The sequence below is a fragment of the Balaenoptera physalus genome (genome assembly GCF_965194825.1).
Source record: "Balaenoptera physalus genome assembly, chromosome: 5".
NCBI lineage: Eukaryota > Metazoa > Chordata > Mammalia > Artiodactyla > Balaenopteridae > Balaenoptera > Balaenoptera physalus.
Window position 1 is genome coordinate 2,877,163 of NC_138884.1, and position 19,566 is coordinate 2,896,728.

At 39.3% G+C, this 19,566-nt stretch overlaps 1 protein-coding gene and 1 pseudogene across 2 annotated transcripts in view; both read left to right on the top strand.

Annotated features, from left to right (window-relative positions):
- Positions 1-16,306: 16,306 nt before the first annotated feature.
- LOC309660800 (large ribosomal subunit protein uL14 pseudogene) lies at positions 16,307-16,830 on the top strand (annotated as a pseudogene). Its single transcript has one exon. The product of its transcript is annotated as a large ribosomal subunit protein uL14 pseudogene (transcript).
- A 2,350-nt stretch (positions 16,831-19,180) lies between these two features.
- Positions 19,181-19,566, top strand: part of RXFP1 (relaxin family peptide receptor 1) — a gene marked incomplete at its 5' end in the record, with an annotated part of 80,279 nt that continues 79,893 nt past the window's right edge. Inside the window, one exon of the mRNA XM_082463171.1 lies at positions 19,181-19,454. Within this exon, the coding sequence (XP_082319297.1) occupies positions 19,181-19,454 (274 nt within the window). The remainder of the gene's footprint in view (positions 19,455-19,566) is intronic.

The window sequence follows — 19,566 nt, forward strand, 5'->3', positions numbered from 1 at the left end:
AGACTCCTTTACCCCTAAAAGATGAAGGAATGCAAAAGGAATTGTAAGGATCAGAGAGAAGCTAAAGCAATTTTCTTTTAAAGGAGAGAAGAATTCATCTACTGCTTCTCTGCTTGATAATTCGATTCTAGAGGCCACAGGTGAGCAACCATCATTTGTTGGTCTAGTGAGCTGGGTGCAGGTGGGCAGGTGAGCAGGCAGCCACTCAGAGTCAGCCCAGGTGGCAATAGCAATTTCAGAGGAAAGCTGAAAGAAGAGAAAATGAATCCTTCCTCACTGCTTAACCTGCAACCTGAATTAGCAACCACTTCCCATCACAGGCTTCACACTTCTTTTCTTTTAACTTTTTTTTAAATTAAAATTTACTTTTTTTTTTACACCTTTATTGGAGTATAATTGCTTTACATTGTTGTGTTACTTGCTGCTGTATAACAAAGTGAATCAGCTGTACATATACATATATCCCCATATCTCCTCCCTCTTGCGTCTCCCTCCCACCCTCCATATCCCACCCCTCTAGGTGGTCACAAAGCACCGAGCTGATCTCTCTGTGCTATGCAGCTGCTTCCCACTAGCTATCTATTTTACATTTGGTAGTGTATATATGTCCATGCCACTATCTCATTTCATCCCAACTTACCCTTCCCCCTCTCCATGTCCTCAAGCCCATTCTCTACATCTGCATCTTTATTCCTGTCCTGCCCCAGGTTCATCAGAACCTTTTCTTTTTTACATTCCATATATATGTGTTATCTATGGTATTTGTTTTTCTCTTTCTGACTTACTTCACTCTGTATGACAGACTCTAGGTAAATCTACCTCACTACAAAAAACTCAATTTTTTTTCCTTTTATGGCTGAGTAATATTCCATTGTATATATAATCCACATCTTCTTTATCCATTCATCTGTCAGTGGACACATAGGTTGCTTCCATGTCCTGGCTATTATAAATAGAGCTGCAATGAACGTTGTGGTACATGACTCTTTTTGAATTACGGTTTTCTCAGGGTATATGCCCAGTAGTGGGATTGCCGGGTACTATGGTAGTTTCATTTCTAGTTTTTTAAGGAACCTTCATACTGTTCTCCATAGTGGCTGTATCAATTTACATTCCCACCAACAGTGCAAGAGGGTTTCCTTTTCTCCACACCCTCTCCAGCATTTATTTTTTTGTAGATTTTTTGATGATGGCCATTCTGACTGGTGTGAGGTGATACCTCATTGTAGTTTTGATTTGCATTTCTCTAATGACTAGTGATGTTGAGCATCCTTTCATGTGTTTGTTGGCAACCTGTATATCTTCTTTGGAGAAATGTCTATTTAGGTCTTCTGCCCATTTTTGGATTGGGTTGTTTGTTTTTTTGATATTGAGCTGCATGACCTGCTTGTAAATTTTGGAGATTAATCCTTTGTCAGTTGCTTCATTTGCAAATATTTTCTCCCATTCTGAGGGTTGTCTTTTGGTCTTGTTTATGGTTCCCTTTGCTGTGCAAAAGCTTTTAACTTTCCTTAGTTCCCATTTGTTTATTTTTGCTTTTATTTCCATTTCTCTAGGAACTGGGTCAAAAAAGGATCTTGCTGTGATTTATGTCATAGAGTGTTCTGCCTATATTTTCCTCTAAGAGTTTCATAGTGTCTCGCCTTACAATTAGGTCTTTAATCCATTTTGAGTTTATTTTTGTGTATGGTGTTAGGGAGTGTTCTAATTTCATTCTTTTACATGTAGCTGTCCAGTTTTCCCAGCACCACTTACTGAAGAGGCTGTCTTTTCTCCATTGTTTATTCTTGACTCCTTTATCAAAGATAAAGTGACCATATGTGCATGGGTTTTTCTCTGCGTTTTCTATCCTGTTCCATTGATCTATATTTCTGTTCTTGTGCCAGTACCATACTGTCTTGATTGTAGCTTTGTAGTATAGTCTGAAGCCAGGGAGTCTGATTCCTCCAGCTGCGTTTTCTTTCTCAAGATTGTTTTGGCTATTCGGGGTCTTTTGTGTTTCCATACAAATTGTGAAATTTTTTGTTCTAGTTCTGTGAAAAATGCCATTGGTAGTTTGATAGGGATTGCATTGAATCTGTAGATTGCTTTGGGTAGTATAGTCATTTTCACAATGTTGATTCTTCCAATCCAAGAACATGGCATATCTCTCCATCTGTTTGTATCATCTTTAATTTCTTTCATCAGTGTCTTATAGTTTTTCTGCATACAGGTCTTTTGTCTCCTCAGGTAGGTTTATTCCTAGGTATTTTATTCTTTTTGTTGCAATAGTAAGTGGGATTGTTTCCTTAATTTCTCTTTCACATTTTTCATCATTAGTGTATAGGAATGCTAGAGATTTCTGTGCATTAATTTTGTATCCTGCTACTTTTCCAACTTCATCGATTAGCTCTAGTAGGTTTCCGGAGGCATCTTAAGGATTCTGTATATACAGTATCATGTCATCTGCAAACAGTGACAGTTTTACTTCTTTTCTGATTTGGATTCCTTTTATTTCTTTTTTGTCTCTGATTGCTGTGGCTAAAATTTCCAAAACTATGTTGAATAATAGTGGTGAGTGTGGACAATCTTGTCTTACTCCTGATCTTAGTGGAAATGGTTTAAGTTTTTCACCATTGAGAACAAGGTTGGCTGCGGGTTTCTCATATATGGTCTTTATTATGTTGAGGTAAGTTGTCTCTTTGCATACTGTCTAGAAAGTTTTTATCATAAATGGGTGTTGAATTTTGTCAAAAGCTTTTTCTGCATCTATTGAGATGATCATATGGTTTTTATCCTTCAATTTGTTAATATGGTGTATCACATTGATTTATTTGTGTATATTGAAGAATCCTTGCATTCCTGGGATAAACCCCATTTGATCATGGTGTATGATCCTTTTAATGTGGTGGTGGATTCTGTTTGCTAGTATTTTGTCAAGGATTTTTGCATCTATGTTCATCAGTGATATTGGCCTGTAGTTTTCTTTTTTGTGACATCTTTGTCTGGTTTTAGTATCAGGGTGATGGTGGCCTCATAGAATGCGTTTGGGAGTGTTCCTCTCTCTGCTATATTTTGGAAGAGTTTGAGAAGGATAGGTGTTAGCTCTTCTCTAAATGTTTGATAGAATTCACCTGTGAAGCCATCTGGTACTGGGCTTTTGTATGTTGGAAGATTTTTAATCACAGTTTCAATTTCAATGCTTGTGACTGGTCTGTTTATATTTTCTATTTCTTCCTGGTTCAGTCTTGGAAGGTTGTGCTTTTCTATGAATTTGTCCATTTCTTCCAGGTTGTCCGTTTTATTGACATATAGTTGCTTGTAGTAATCTCTCATGATCCTTCGTATTTCTGCAGTGTTAGTTGCTACTTCTGCTTTTTCATTTCTAATGCTGTTGATTTGAGTCTTCTCCCTTTTTTTCTTGATGAGTCTGGCTAATGGTTTACCACTTTTGTTTATCTTCTCAAAGAACCAACTTTTAGTTTTATTGATCTTTGTGATCGCTTCCTTCATTACTTTTTCATTTATTTCTGATCTAATCATTATGTTTTCTTCCCTTCTGCTAATTTTGGGGATTTTTGTTCTTCTTTTTCTAATTGCTTTAGGTAAAAGGTTAGGTTGTCTATTTGAAATGTTTCTTGTTTCTTGAGGTAGGATTGTATTGCTATAAACTTCCCTCTTAGAACTGCTTTTGCTGCATCCCATAGGTTTTGGGCCATCATGTTTTCATCATCATTTGTTTCCAGGTATTTTTTGATTTCCTCTTGGATTTCTTCAGTGACCTCTTGGTCATTAAGTAGTGCATTGTTTAGCTTCCATGTGTTTGTATTTTTTACAGTTTTTTTCCTGTAATTAATATCTAGTCGCATAGCATTGTAGTCAGAAAAGACTCTTGACATGATTTTAATTTTCTTAAATTTACCAAGGCCTGATTTGTGACCAAGATATGATCTATCCTGGAAAATGTTCCATGAGCACTTGAGAAGAAAGTGTACTCTGTTGCTCTGGGATAGAATGTCCTATAAATATCAGTTAAGTCTGGGTTGTTTAATGTATCATTTAAAGCTTGTGTTTCCTTATTTATTTTCATTTTGGTTGATCTGTCCATTGGTGAAAGTGGGGTGTTAAAGTACCCTACTATTCTTGTGTTACTGTCTATTTCCCCTTTTATGGCTGTTAGCCTTTGCCTTATGTACTGAGGTGCTCCTATGTTGGGTGCCTAAATATTTATAATTGTTATATCTTCTTCTTGGATTGATCCCTTGATCAGTATGTAGTGTCCTTGTCTCTTATAATATTCTTTATTTTAAAGTCTAATTTGTCTGATATGAGAATTGCTACTCCAGCTTTCTTTTGATTTCCATTTGCATGGAATATCTTTTTCCATCCCCTCACTTTCAGTCTATATGTGTACCTACGTCTGAAGTGGGTCTCTTGTAGACAGTATATATATGGGTCTTGTTTTTGTATCCATTTTGCCAATCTGTGTCTTTTGGTTGGAGCATTTAATCCATTTACATTTAAGGTAATTATCAATATGTATGTTCCTATTACCATTTTCTTAATTGTTTTGGGTTTGTTATTGTAGGTCTTTTGCTTCTCTTGTGTTTCCTTACTAGAGAAGGTCCTTTAGCATTTGTTGTAAAGCTGGTTTGGTGGTGCTGAATTCTCATAACTTTTGCTTGTCTGTAAATGTTTTAATTTCTCCATCAAATCTGAATGAGATCCTGGCTGCATAGAGTAATCTTGGTTGTAGGCTTTCCCTTTCATCACTTTAAATATGTCCTGCCACTCCCTTCTGGCTTGCAGAGTTTCTGCTGAAAGATCAGCTGTTAACCTTAAGGGGATTCCCCTGTACGTTATTTGGTTTTTTTCCCTTGCTACTTTTAATACTTTTTTCTTTGTATTTAATTTTTGATAGTTTGATTAATATGTGTCTTGGTGTGTTTCTCCTTGGATTTATCCTTTATGGGACTCTCTGAGCTTCCTGAACTTGATTAAGTATTTCCTTTCCCATATTAGGGAAGTTTTCAACTATAATCTCTTCAAATATTTTCTCAGTCCCTTTCTTTTTCTCTTCTTCTTCTAGGACCCCTATAATTCGAATGTTGGTGCGTTTAATGTTGTCCCAGTGGTCTCTGAGACTGTTCTCAATTCTCTTCATTCTTTTTTCTTTAATCTGCTCTGTGGTAGTTATTTTCACTATTTTATCTTCCAGGTCACTTATCCATTCTTCTGCCTCAGTAATTCTGCTATTGATTCCTTCTAGAGAATTTTTAATTTCATTTATTTTGTTGTTCATCATTGTTTGTTTGCTCTTTAGTTCTTCTAGGTCCTTGTTAAACGTTTCTTGTATTTTCTCCATTCTATTTCCAAGATTTTGGATCATCTTTACTATCATTATTCTGAATTCTTTTTCAGGTAGACTGCCAATTTCCTCTTCATTTGTTTGGTCTGGTAGGTTTTTACATTGCTCCTTCATCTGCTGCGTACTTCTCTGTCTTCTCCTTTGCTTAACTTACTGTGCTTGGGGTCTTCTTTTTGCAGGCTGCAGGTCGTAGTTCCCATTGCTTTTGGTGTCTGCCCCCAGTGGGTAAGTTTGGTTCAGTGGCTTGTGTAAGCTTCCTGGTGGAGGGGACTGGTGCCTGTGTTCTGGTGGATGAAGCTGAATCTTGTCTTTCTAGTCGGCAGGACCATGTCCAGTGATGTGTTTTGGGGTGTCTGTGAACTTATTATGATTTTAGGCAGCCTCTCTGCTAATGGATGCGGTTGCGTTCCTGTCTTGCTAGTGCTAGTTGTTTAGCATGGGGTGTCCAGCACAGGAGCTTGCTGGTTGTTGAGTGGAGCTGGGTCTTAGCATTGAGATATCTCTAGGAGAACTCTCACTGATTGTTATTACATGGTGCCAGGAGTTCTCTGGTGGACCAATATCCTGAACTTGGCTCTCACCTCAGAGGCTCAGGCCTGACACCCGGCTGGAGCACCAAGACCCTGTCAGCCACACAGCATCACACTGGGTCCTGAGGGGCTCTCTGGGAACAGGAAATTATGCCACCGCTTGGCCTCGGGCTCCTGAGGGATGACCTGGATGCTCCAGAGGCATCGTCCAGGGCAGGGTGAGAAGAGCTCCCACACCGAGGGATGTCCCCTCCCCCAACCCCACCTCCACAGTCTTCACTCTTAATTTCAGATGGCAGCGTAAACAGAAATAAAATGTCGGGCAGTTGACAACACAAACGAAATACCCTTAGTTGGCTATGTTCATTAGAACTCAATTGTGAATGATTTGAGTATGGGAGAGCTCTACAAAAGATTAAGTGGAGTATTAACTAGTTCCTGATAGACATAAGAAAAGAAAGGCATAAGCAACATTTACTTGATCTCGGAGAGAGTGTTAGCATTCAAGTGGACCACATGTGACTCTCAGCATCTCTGCCAATATTTGGCCCATGCTGCTTACAATTTCATGGGTTGTACAGTATAGATTCTGTTAAATATATTTTAGCACAGTTGTTAGTTACCATAGAAATTACCTGGAAATCAAGACCAGTGGATAAATGGATAACCAACAGAGACCTTCTGTATGGCACAGGGAACTCTGGTGAATATTCTGTAACAATCTATATGGGAAAAGAATCTGGAAAAGAATAGATACATGTATATGTGTAACTGCATCACTTTGCTGTACACCTGAAACTAACACAACATTGTTAATCAGCTACACTCCAATATAAAATAAAAAAGACCAGTGGACTTAAAAAGAAGGGGAATTCACATTTAATACATATGACTTCCATGAAAGGCAGTAAGGGGCTCTTTCACATCCATTAGTTTTGTCTAATCACACCAAAAACCCTGGGAGGGAGTTTTACTAATCCCCATGTTCTGGAAGAGGGAACTGAGAAGTGACAAGACCTACTGAGAGTCCACAAGGGCACATTGGGAACTTCCAAGACACCCTCCCTGCCCAGCAGCAGGCACACTCAGCCTGTGCTGGGCATGGGGGTGCAGGTGTAGGCACCAAGCGTTGGGGACTGCTGTGGTCTGCAGTTGTGGTAACTCCAAGAAAAGGCAGAATCAGGAAAACACTGCTTTCAGATTTAAATGAGCCTGTTTGACTTTGCTGAATAATACGTAGCTGTAGGGAAAAGCATTACAATTAAGCCCATGGTATATGTCATTCACAAAATAACAGCCACATGGGAATTCTAGAAAGGAAGCAGTGACCACTTAATCTGTAGCCTGCAGATGTGTGGTTTGCTAACAGCCCCTGCCCTGAGCTGCCCCATAATGACCTTTAGAAGCCTGCTTATTGTATATCCTCCTCAAAATGTAATAACCCCACTATGCGTCGTGAGACATTTGTGTCACGCCCAATAAAACTTTGTCCAACTCTCATAGCCTGTAAATGCCTTTGAAATTGTCCTCTGGGTTAAAGATGGAAAAAAATATCACTTGGAAAAATATTTTCAAAGATGGAAAAAAATATCAGTCCAAAATTAGACTCCAAGTCATAAACACACAGATGATATGGGATGACATATCTTATAAATAATATTTCTGGCATTTAAAATTCTTTGTGTCTCACACCCATAATTCTGAGAAAGTTTAAAGCACACATGCATCACACACACACACGGTGTCCAGGTAATTTCATATTTACTTAAAAACCATGTGGGTATGTGTCCAAATACCAGGCAGATGGTAGTACGTTAAATATTCTTCAAATAATAAAAATTCTAGGGAATTCCCTGGAATTCCAGTGGTTAGGACTCAGCGCTTTCACTGCCATGGCCCAGGTTCAATCCCTGGTTGGGGAACTAAGATCCCACAAGCCACGTGGCTCGGCTAAAAAAAAAAATCTAAAACCTGGAAACTTTACAAACCGTTTCAGCTACAAGAAGTTTAAACGATTAAAATATGTACCAAGCTTTTTTTATTGTACTTTGAAAAATTTCAAGCCTACAAAAGTAGTACAATGAATACCCATATACTTTCCTCTGGATTCACCCATTAATATTTTCCCACATTTGCTTTTTCTCTCTCACCAAACCCACACACATGCATATGTTTTCTTGCTGAATGATTTGAGAGTAAGTTGTAGACATCATGACTCTTCCCACCTAAGCACTTCAGCCTGGATCTCCTAAAAACTACATTCTCTTAGCCCCCACACGATAACTAAATTCAAGAAATTTAACATTAATAAAATAAGACTATCCAATATAACGTCCATATTCATAGTTCATCAATTGTCCTAAATATGTCCTTTATAGAAAAAAAAAATTTTTTTCCTAATCCAGGCTCCAGCCAGGATCACACCTTGCATTCAACATCCTCAGCTCTGTAGCTTCCTTTAACCTGGAGACAATGACATGAGTTTTGAAGAACGTGGGCCAGTTGTCTTGTAGAATATTCCTCAATTTGGGTTTGTCTGATGCAAACACAAGACTGTTACAGAAGTTGTCATAGAGATACACCAGAGGAAAGCTACCTGCTGTGTTTGGGGTCTGATCTCTTGGTAAAGCGTCTCCTCACATTTTCATTTCTTTTTCTTTAAAATTGTGACTCACGGGACTTCCTGTTTTAACCTGTCCCTTATTCTTCTAATTGTCCTCAGACAATCTTCAAACAAAGACTTGCATTTATCTAGCCTAACTTTCAAGGTCATCTCTGAAGCCTTAACCCTAACCCACACTTCCCCTTCCCTGGTTGGCAGTCATTTCCAGGGTTCCTTGACCCTCGGAGCTCTGACGTTCCCCTCCAGGTAGCGAGCCTGCATTGCTATTTTCATCCATCCCCTCTCTATCAGTGAGAAATGCACTCTACATGCAACAAAGGGAAAGACCAATCATCAGTGGGTTAAACAAATAAGAACTTATTTTTCTCACATAAACAGTCCAGCAGTAAGTGTTTGCTGGCACCAGATCAGCTGTCCAGCCATGCCATTAGGGTCCTCGGCTTTTCCTGTATTTCCCAGTCCACCATCCTTTGTGCTGGTTTTTACGTTCCAGGCTTATCTCCTAATTCATAGAAAGATGGCCACTGTCGCTCCAGACATCAAGTCCATGTTCAAAGCAGGACGAAAGGGAAGAGTGGAGCATGTAGCTCCATCTTTCCCTGTTAGCTTTCCCAGAAATTCCTTTAGAAGACTTCTGCTTCTTAGATCTCATTGGTCAGGATTTGGTCCCAGAGCCGTGCTTAATTAATTGCCAAGGCAGCAGGGAAAATGGGAAACAAGAGTAGCCTTATTGTTGAAACCAGACATCTCCTCAGCCGGGACTGAAGGCATTGAGAGGCAAAGGGGAATGGACAACACGTGGGCAACGTACAGATTCTCTGGCTCCTCCAACGCTATGTAGATTTACTCATTCCCTCCTGCTCAATTTTATTCTAGGTGCCTTCTCAATTTTTCTTCATTTATCTTCTCTCCCTTCTACGTCCCCTTGAAAAATGAACTTTCACACAGTTTTATTATCACCTCATCTTCCTCCTAGAGTCAAATAATATTACAACCATTGGAAGTGTCTCCACCTTTGACAGGTGAAGAAAGCTGAAATCCAGCAAGGTGAAGACGCTTGCCCAAATTCACCCGTCAGTTGAGAGGCACACCCAAGAATAGAACATAACTCTACTGACTATCAGCACTGTCAGATCTGCCACTCAGAATACATGGTACCTATGTTCCACTCTGCTCTGTTTGGACCCTCTTGCCCATACCTTGGGCATTGAAATATAAAATTCTCCATGAGGCTTCATCAATCCAGTTGTTTCTGGAAACTTCTCCAAAAAGGAAAAATAATTAAAGAACCGTATTTTTCCCTTTTTACTTTTTTAATTTACTCTCTAAATATGAAGGAGGGAGAAGTGGGGTGATAAACTATTGTCTTCATTGGAAATCATTGCTCCCCTGAACCCTGAGTCTGAATTTGTAGAGCTTCCATCTCCAATACGTCTGTCAAGTAGCAATGGGACCATGTCTATTTAGATGCATCATTCTTGTCTTTGGCCTTGTTGGGAAACATCTTGGGACACCCAGGGCAACACAAACATAAAATACCTTTATGAAGCAGCCAGCATCTCATCCCTGCACTGAAAGATTTAAAAGGGGGACAGCGCACCCAGAATAGAAATAGTCAGAGAGGGAGTCAGTTTGAAGGTGTAATTGACCTTGGTCTTGAAGGGTAAGACATAGCAGAAAATAAGATATGCAGCAAAACTGTCACGAGCCAAGAAAGGGAAGCACAAATATGAATGGTTTTTCAGGGGTCTTATAAGCAGGTCAGTGGAGGCGGTGGGGGAACCAGTAGAGGGCAGTGCTTAAAAACGCATGTTCTGAAGTCGGACAGACCTGATCTGAATCTCAGTTCTGCCACTTCCTAGTTCTGTGATTCCCCAAGCAAGTTACTCCTCTATGCCTTACCTTCTAAGCTGTAAGAGCATGATAATATTAATAACTACTCAATGGCTTTGTTACAAGGATGAAATAAAACAAGGTATGTAAAGTGCTCCGTGCTAGTGCCTCAAACATACTAAATGCTTAAAACATGAAAGAAAAAACTACTGATCAGAATGCAAAGGTCAATGTACTGGACTCTTAGGTTTAGGAAAGTAGGCTGTGGACAGTTGTGGAGGCTTTGGCTCTAAGGCTAAAGTGTAATCCAAAGGAAGCCAGGGCTTCCCTGGTGGCGCAGTGGTTGAGAGTCTGCCTGCCAATGCAGGGAACACGGGTTCGTGCCCTGGTCTGGGAGGATCCCGCATGCCGCGGAGTGGCTGGGCCCGTGGGCCACAACTACTGAGCCTGCGCATCTGGAGCTTGTGCTCCGCAACAAGAGAGGTCGCGACAGTGAGAGGTCCGCGCACCACAATGAAGAGTGGCCCCCGCTTGCTGCAACTAGAGAAAGCCCTCACACAGAAACGGAGACCCAACACAGCCAAAAAAAAAAAAAAAAAAAGTATACCAGCCAGACATGAGCTAATCCAGACTGGAATCACAGCTGAGAGAGGGGGAGTGGAAAGGCATTGCTGGATGGAAAGCCTGTTAAGAAGATGTACAACGGCCCTTGATTCATGGTCTTTATTTCTTGGCTGCACTACTAGTGTCATCAATGAACTGAGAAGGAATCAAATGGGATAGTTGGACAGTCGAGAAAAGAGTTGTGTCATAGTTTGAGGCCTATGCTAGGAATGTATAAATACAAAATTTAGAACTTCCAGCTATTCTGTGTGTTGGGAAGCATGTGCACTCATTCAATATATGCTCACTGGATGTTTATTATGGCAGAATACTAAACCCTAAGCAATGTTTATAATAACATCTCACCCAACTAAAGATCACTCATCCTAGAATCTCCAAAACTTTGATTCTTGAAAACCCAGGCATTAAAAAAAAAGAGAAAGAAGGAAATCTTGTCCTTTATCAGACCCTCGTTCATAGCTCATTTGCTCACTTTACAAAGAGGTCTACACATAATGTCTGAGTTTCTGCATTTTTAGCCATAGCAGATTTAAGTAATAAATTAGAAATGGTAATCAGAGCACTGACTCTATAGAGCAGATAGAGTAATGATAGTTGAAGTGACAGCTGATAAAGAATTGTGAAGGAAAAACCATAAAAAGTTGACAGGACTCCAAAAGCACAGGAGCCTGTGGTCAAAGTTATAGGACATTGAGTGCCCTCAAAGCCCCTAAGTCATCACTGTGTTACCAAGTCTAAGTTCATACTGCTGGCTGCATGACAGGCCAATAAATCGAGAGACAGGCTGTTGAGACAAGGAACAGCGACTTTATTCGGAAAGCCAGCAGACAGAGAAGATGGTGGACTTGTGTCCCAAAGAACCGTCTTGCCCAGGTTTGGATGCTAGTTTATCTTACAGAGCAAAGAGGGGGAGGTGAGGAGGTAAAGTGAAAAAGGTGACAAGTTGTTGTAAAACTTTCCTGGTTCCTCCAGACTCTGGAGAGGAGATGTGTTAATGTCTTCCTTCCTGCAGCCATTCACAGGTGGGCCTGGTCAGGATGTTTTCTGGGAGCTAAACACATGTATTTTAGCTTAACACTCAGGCCTGGGAGGCAGTGTTCCCAGAGATGGGCCACTGTGGACGCTTTAAGCTGTAGGCAACATCCCTTTAGTGACTAACTTGTAGCAAAAGCAATAGAACATAAAGGTTAAAGTAAAAGAAGCAGCTCCAATATGGAGTCAGGTTTGTTCTTCCCTGTTACAAACACAATAACCCAAATTCATAAAAGAAGGTTACTCTTGTGTTCAATAGATCTCCAAACCTTTAGAAATAAAGCTACGCCCAAAACTTGAATCAGAGATACCAGTATAGAATTTCTGACAAGTTTTTCTTAAAAAGGGAGATGAGAAATGAGGATGTACTTGGCATGGGGAAAGAAGTGTGTTTTCTTTTGTCTTGTTTTTAAGAAGGGAGACACAAGAGCATGTTTCAGGAAAGAGGTGAAGATGGACGATGCTGAGAGAGAAGGGAGAACCGCCGGATCCGTCCTGAGCAGGAGAGAGGGATGGAGGCTGAGCTCAGGGGAGGGACTGGATTTAGACAACGTGAAGGGGGCATGGAGGAGGTGGAGCTCACGAGGGGGGGGTGTCCATGCGGGGATTTGTGAGGCTCCTCGGGTGGCCTCAGGAGGTGCTGGAGGCTCAAGGAGAGAAGGAAGGAAATAATCATCTAGGAGATGGGAGAGTGCATGGGAGACAGAACACTGCCGAGTGGCATCAAGGCCCCTCTCCCATTTCACTGGAAGGAGGCGGCAGTGTGCATGGCACATTTGGGGACCACAAACAGATCTGTTCATGGGTCAATGCTGTGTAACTTCTGCAGTCAGACGGGAATGAGGACAGACAGTAAGAAAAGCATAATTCTTGGGAAACTGAGTGTCCAATTCATCTGGCCCAGCATAAGTTATGAGAAAGAACATTAACAAAAGATTTAAAATGAGAAACTGGACGAAGACAAGATCACGAAGGGATATTGAATACCTGGATTTTGTCAGGACATTGGTGTGTTTTTCTTTTTGTCTGGTTTTGGTTTTGGGTTTTTTTCAGCTTTGTTGAGGTATAGACAATTGAATTTTTCAAGGTTTTCTGTGTATATCAGAGTACACACATCGCAAAATCTCAAATTTGAAGTCTAAAATGTTCCTTTAAATGATAACTTCTTTTAAACATCTGTTTATGTTATTCATAGATTGGTGGAACTAGTTCAAACAGCCTGAAAATATTTTGTGACTTATCCCCTTAATTTTGGCAGAATATCCTTAAATTAGCTATCCAATTTTTCAAAACTTCCAGAGATTCTCTTAGTAACCCAATCCATTGTTTAATGATTCTTGTAGCTAAGAAACGATTCCTTATAACTAACTTGAAAATCGTCCCTGGCATCAGAGCACAGAACAAACGGCAGCCTTTTCCCCATGTTACCTGCCAAAACAACAGCAATCACAGCCTTTCCAGAGATACAACAGCTGCACTGGTCCCTCTGCTTGGTAATGCCCATCTACTTCTAAGATCTCATGAAATCAATTAGAAAATCTCCACTAGAAAATAAACAAGCCACAGACGTAACGAATTGCCTGTCCTGCAAATGAGTGCATGTGTTCACAGGCTGCTGACATGGGATGCTTTCCCATTGGTGCCTCACCAATGCCTAATTCTGAGTCTCTCAACCTGGGCACTACTGACATTTTAGGGTGATAAAACCTTTGTGGGGTGAGCTGTCCTGTGCATTGTGGGATACTTCGCAGCCTCACTGGACTCTACCCGTTCGATGCCAGTAGCACACCCCCAAGTGGTGATGATAAAAAATATCTCCAGACTTTGCCAAATGTCCCTTTGGCTGCAAAATCATCCCTGACTGAGAGCCACTGGCTTGGTCCTACCTCATTTCAAAAGGTCTAAAGAAAACCAGCTAATTACAATCAGTGTATTTTCATCTATTGCCTAAAAACCAGATTTTCATGCATTTGAATCATCTGTAAATAGCTTCAGATTATTTTTTATTTTTTTTATTGAAGTATAGTTGACTTACAATGTTCCAGGAGTACAGAAAGGTGATTCAGTTATACACACACACATATACATATATATTATTTTTCAGATTCTTTGCCATTATACGTTATTACAAGATATTGAATATAGTTCCCTGTGCTATACAGTAGGTCCTTGTTGTTTATCTATTTTGTATGTAGTACTGTGTATCTGTTAATCCCAAATTCCCAATTTATCCCTCTTCCAGATTATTTTTATTAAAGAATCGTCACTTTAAAAAAAAAAAGTCCAAATTTTCCCAAGGATATAAACTGAAGAGTAAAATCACACCTTTCTCTTACCATTATTGTCCCACTTCCCAAAGACAACCACTGGCAATAGTTTCTTGTTAGTATATCAGAATTTTATAAAGGATATAAATATATATCTTATACAAATAAAACCAGACTATATAGGCTGTTGTTCAACATACTTTCTGTAACTCAATGATATGTACTGAATATCTTATTATATTAGTAGGTGTATATCTACCTCACTTTCCAAAATGTTAAACTGAATATCTTATTATATTAGTAGGTGTATATCTACCTCACTTTCCAAATTGTTGAACTGAATATCTATATAAGAATGCAGAGTTCTATAATTACATTATATATTTATTTAACAACCCCCTATTACTACTGGTATTTTTATTTTGTTGTTGGATATCTGAAATAGTTATTGATAGCATTTAAAATAGAAACTATAAAATAAATGGGTTAAATATAGGGAAAGTTTGCCTTTGTACATGGTTTTTCGTATTTTGCTTTTGTAAATTTTGCTTCCTAACAAAGTATTTTAGCAAACTGCCTCTATACCTTTTATGCTGTGGGTAGTTACCCAAGAAAATAGGAATACTGCATATTTTCCTATTTTCTATTTCCTATAAATAAACTATAAAAGACTATAAAATAGACTATAAAAACGATTTCAAATGCTGGTAATAAGTCATAGGATCCAATGAGATGCTTATCTTAGTGTTTGCAAAAGCCATGGCTATTCAGAAACACTACAAACAATTAAACAGTACTCACCTCCTTTATTTGAACCTAAGTTAGCAGAACTGCCTCTAAACAGTGGCTGCATTGATTCCAGACTAACCATGCTGACATTTTCCATTTTAACGTTTAATGTTGTTACAGAATGAGGGTTATAATTTCACTGAGTTAGTGTTTTCCATAGAAAATGAGTTCCCTAGACACATTCGTAAGTGTTTGTGCGTTTCTGTCAAGGTCTGTCAAAAAGTAAAAGCTCAGTTTTATTCCATTAGTGATAAATCCCTAGGAACTTAGCTTCCAAGATATGTTTATTGAAACCCTTAAGATTTTCGTTCTGATAGAGGGATTCAAGATGTGGACACAACCCAGGTCAGATCATGTCTCCCCCAAAAAATGGTAACCAGCCCCAGCATAATCACCTCACTATATGGTTAATGAGGGCAGTTTCCTCAAAACCACATTATTAAAATGCTTCACTGTCCTTCCTCTTTGGCTTTGGCCCTTGAATCACTCTGGCACCCAATTAAGTCAAGGAGAAGCTATGATCACTGCAAAAAGTCTGGACCATCTTTCCCTTTTCTGTGCACTACAGTTCCCCCAGACCCACGAAATGCAGATACATATTTTTTAGTTATAAACGAATGACAATAATTCATCCTCCAGCAGAAAATGAAAGCCACTGATTTTCACTCAATACTGTGTCTCACTTGGCAACCAGTACATGCAACTGTTCATCTGTTTTTCCATCCACTTAATCTCAAAGGATTTCCAGGAGAAGGAAGAGATTTAAGTGCTTCATCCAAATATATTTCTGCTGTTGCAATTAAAATTATTAAGCATGTTTTCCAAATTGCTTCAAATTTTGACTGTGATATTTACCTGACTTCTTATGCATCGGAGTAACTTTTCAGTTAGGGTGCTTTTTAAAAAATAATAATTTATAAATTTCTTAAATTATGAGTGATTTTTGTATGAGAGTATTCAAATGAAAACAAACTGTAATCGCAAAAATTTTAATTCAAGTATCACTGAAAGCAAGATGCATTTATACCAGCATTAAGTACTAACTTATACCACGCTGACAGAGCTAGTGCCTCATCCCTGCCGTGTTGTCACCGTCATCAACTGCCCCCTGCGTCACGAGGGCTCTGCTAAGTGTTTTACTTCAGTTCTGAGTCTATTGCTACCCATTCTCTGTTGAAATTATTAATTTCCCGGTCCCAGTGCCTTACAAATTCCCACTGCAAAAATATATCCAGATATGTTTAATACTTGATTTACTGTGGTCAGAAAGCCTTCAAAAACTTATTTAGAGTCTGGCGCTCAAGATGCCGAAGCGAGGACGTGGTGCGTCCTCTGGTGCGAAATTCCGGATTTCCTTGGGTCTTCCGGTTGGAGCCGTGATCAACTGTGCTGACAACACAGGAGCCAAACATCTGCATATCACCTCCGTGAAGGGGGTCAAGGGACGACTCAATAGACTTCCTGCTGCTGGTGTGGGTGACATGGTGATGGCCACCGTCAAGAAAGGCAAACCAGAGCTCAGAAAGAAGGTACATCCAGCAGTGGTAATTCGACAACGAAAGTCATACCGGAGAAAGGATGGTGTGTTTCTCTATTTTGAAGATAACGCGGGGGTCATAGTAAACAATAAAGGCTAGATGAAAGGTTCTGCCATCACAGGACCAGTTGCAAAGGAATGTGCAGACTTGTGGCCCAGGATTGCATCCAACGCTGGCAGCATTGCATGATTCTTCGGTGTATTTGTAAAAGAAAAAAATAATAATAAAAATTATTTGCTCCACGTCACTCTTCTTGACACCACCTAACCCTTACCCCCTCTGTAAAATAAAACTACCCAGTGCAAAAAAAAAAAAAAAACTTATTTAGAAATGCATCTACTCCTAAGCCACGTATTTTCCCTGTGAGGTAAGCTTAGCAATATCTGCACTAAATCCCATTTTCTTAAACTTTTCTGTCTCATCTATTCACTCCTTATCTAAAAGAGCTTGCTATCACATTTAAGACTAAACAAACTTAATATAAAAATAAGCAAAAAAAAATGATTCAAATGAAGCCATTCATTGTCCTCCTGCTGCTGTTCTCTTCCTTTGCGCTTTGATGCCTGGTGTGTGCGTGTTGGCAAATTCACACACAGCCAAGACTAACATAAACAGAGAGATGAAAAAGTGTTTGCTTACTCCATTTAGGCCTCACATCCACAAATCACTGAATCTTCCTTATTTAGAGCCAAACAACATAGAACCATCTAAACAGAGATCCTCAGTGAAGAGTAGCTTATCAGGATTGAGGGATAGATAGAGTAAGGCATGTATGGCTTAACAGAGCAGCTCCAATATTATAAGTTTATATTTTGAAAAGCCATTCTTTATTCCTTTCTTAATAACTACAAAAAAATAATAGAACTGGACCAAATTGTCTTGGTTGCTATGGAGCCACAAAAGATATATACTCTTTCACACCATACACAAAAATAGACTCAAAATGGATTAAAGACGTAAGTGTTAGACTGGAAACCATAAAACTCCTAGAAGAAAACATAGGCAGAATACACTTTGACATAAATCATAGCAATATTTTTTTGGAACTGTTTCCTCAGGCAAAGGTAACAAAAGCAAAAGTAAACAAATGGGACCTAATTTAACTTAAAAGCTTTTGCACAGCAAAGGAAACCATTAACAAAATGAAAAGAAAACCTACTGACTGGGAGAAAATATTTGCAAATGATATGACCAGTAAAGGGTTAATATCCAAACTATATAAACAGCTCATACAATTCAATATCAAAATAACAAAGAACCTGATTAATAAATGGGCAGAAAACCTAAATAGACATTTTTCCAAAGAAGGCATACAGATGCTCAACAAGCACATGAAGAGATGCTCAACATCACTTATCATCAGGGAAAGGCAAATCAAAACCACAAAGAGATATCACCTCACACCTGTCAGAATGCCCATCATCAAAAAGAACACAAATAACAAGCATTGGTGAGGATTTGGAGAAAAGAGAACCCTCCGACACTGTTGGTGGGAATGTAAATTGGTACAGCAACTGTGGAAAACAGTATGAAGTCTTCTCAAAAAACTAAAAATAGAGCTACCATATGACCCAGCAGTTCTGCTCCTGGGTATCTAGCTGAAGAAAATGAAAACACTAATTTGAGAAGATACATGCACCCCAATCTTCATAGCTGCATTATTTACAATAGTCAAGATACAGAAGCAACCTAAGTGTATCAACAGAGGAATGGATAAAGAAGAAGTGGTACAATGGAATACTACTCAGCCATAAAAAAGAAAAATGCCATTTGCAGCAACATGGATGGAGCTAGAGATTATCATACTAAATGAAGTAAGTCGGACAGAGAAAGACAAATACCATGTGATATCACTTATATGTGGAATCTTAAAAAATAATACAAATGAACTTATTTATAAAACAGAAATAGACATAGAAAACAAACTTATGGTTAAGGGAAAGAAGTGGGGGAGGGATAAATTAGGAGTTTGGGATCAACATATATACCCTACTATATATAAAATAGGTAAACAACAAGGTCCTACTGTATAGCACAGGTAACTGTACTCAATCTTGTAATAACCTATAATGGAAAAGAATCTGAGAAAGACTATATATTATACCAATTACATATTCAATATTAAAACAAGTGGCCTTGAATTCTACTCTCACGATTTGCGTATTAACAAAAAAATAAGCTATTTTTTTCCATTTTAATATGAAAGTGCAAGAGTATATCATGCAAACTAAGGAGGCAAGAATCTGTTCGTGGCAAGACACAGAATTGTCTTTCCAATGGCAAATTAATATCCTTGCAGAATTCTACACCCATTTTTCAAGCACCTCTCTTTGTTGCACTGATATTTGTGAATTGCAATAAACTTGATAAATGAAAATAAACTGCTTACCGCCAGGTCAGAGAAAGCTCAGAACTATGGATATACATTAATGTAAAGCCAAGTTATAAAATGCATACAAGTTATTTTGGTCATTGAGAGCTTCTTTCCTCAAGAGTAAAGACAAGCTTCCTTCCCCTAGTCCAGGAAAGTTAAAATAATGTTTGTGGGAAGGACTCAGAGGTAAAGCTTTACTCTGGTTTTTTACTCCTTCAGTTGCATGGATGCAGCTAAGCCAGGTGATGCAGGCAATGAAGCTGGCAGGGTTGCCAGAGACCATCTTGCTACACTGAGCACATCGTACAAAGGACCTGTCTGCATGTCAGTCCCAACACTGTCTCCTTACCCTAAACTGGCTGTTTATTCCCCAGTCATCTCCCTTGGAGCTTTCAGTACACTGGCTGCCAGGGAAAGATGTGATAGCTTTGTGATGTTTTTATCCCCAGTTGATCTACGCAGCCCAACAGAGAACACTAACCCCACCAACTCTGAAGGTATGTGTAGGCTATTCATGCCTGAGGCTCAGGGAGCATGGCCTCCTGTACTGCCCCCTCCACCAGGCCCCCACCAGTCTTTCAATTACTCATTCAACCATCCTTGCAAATA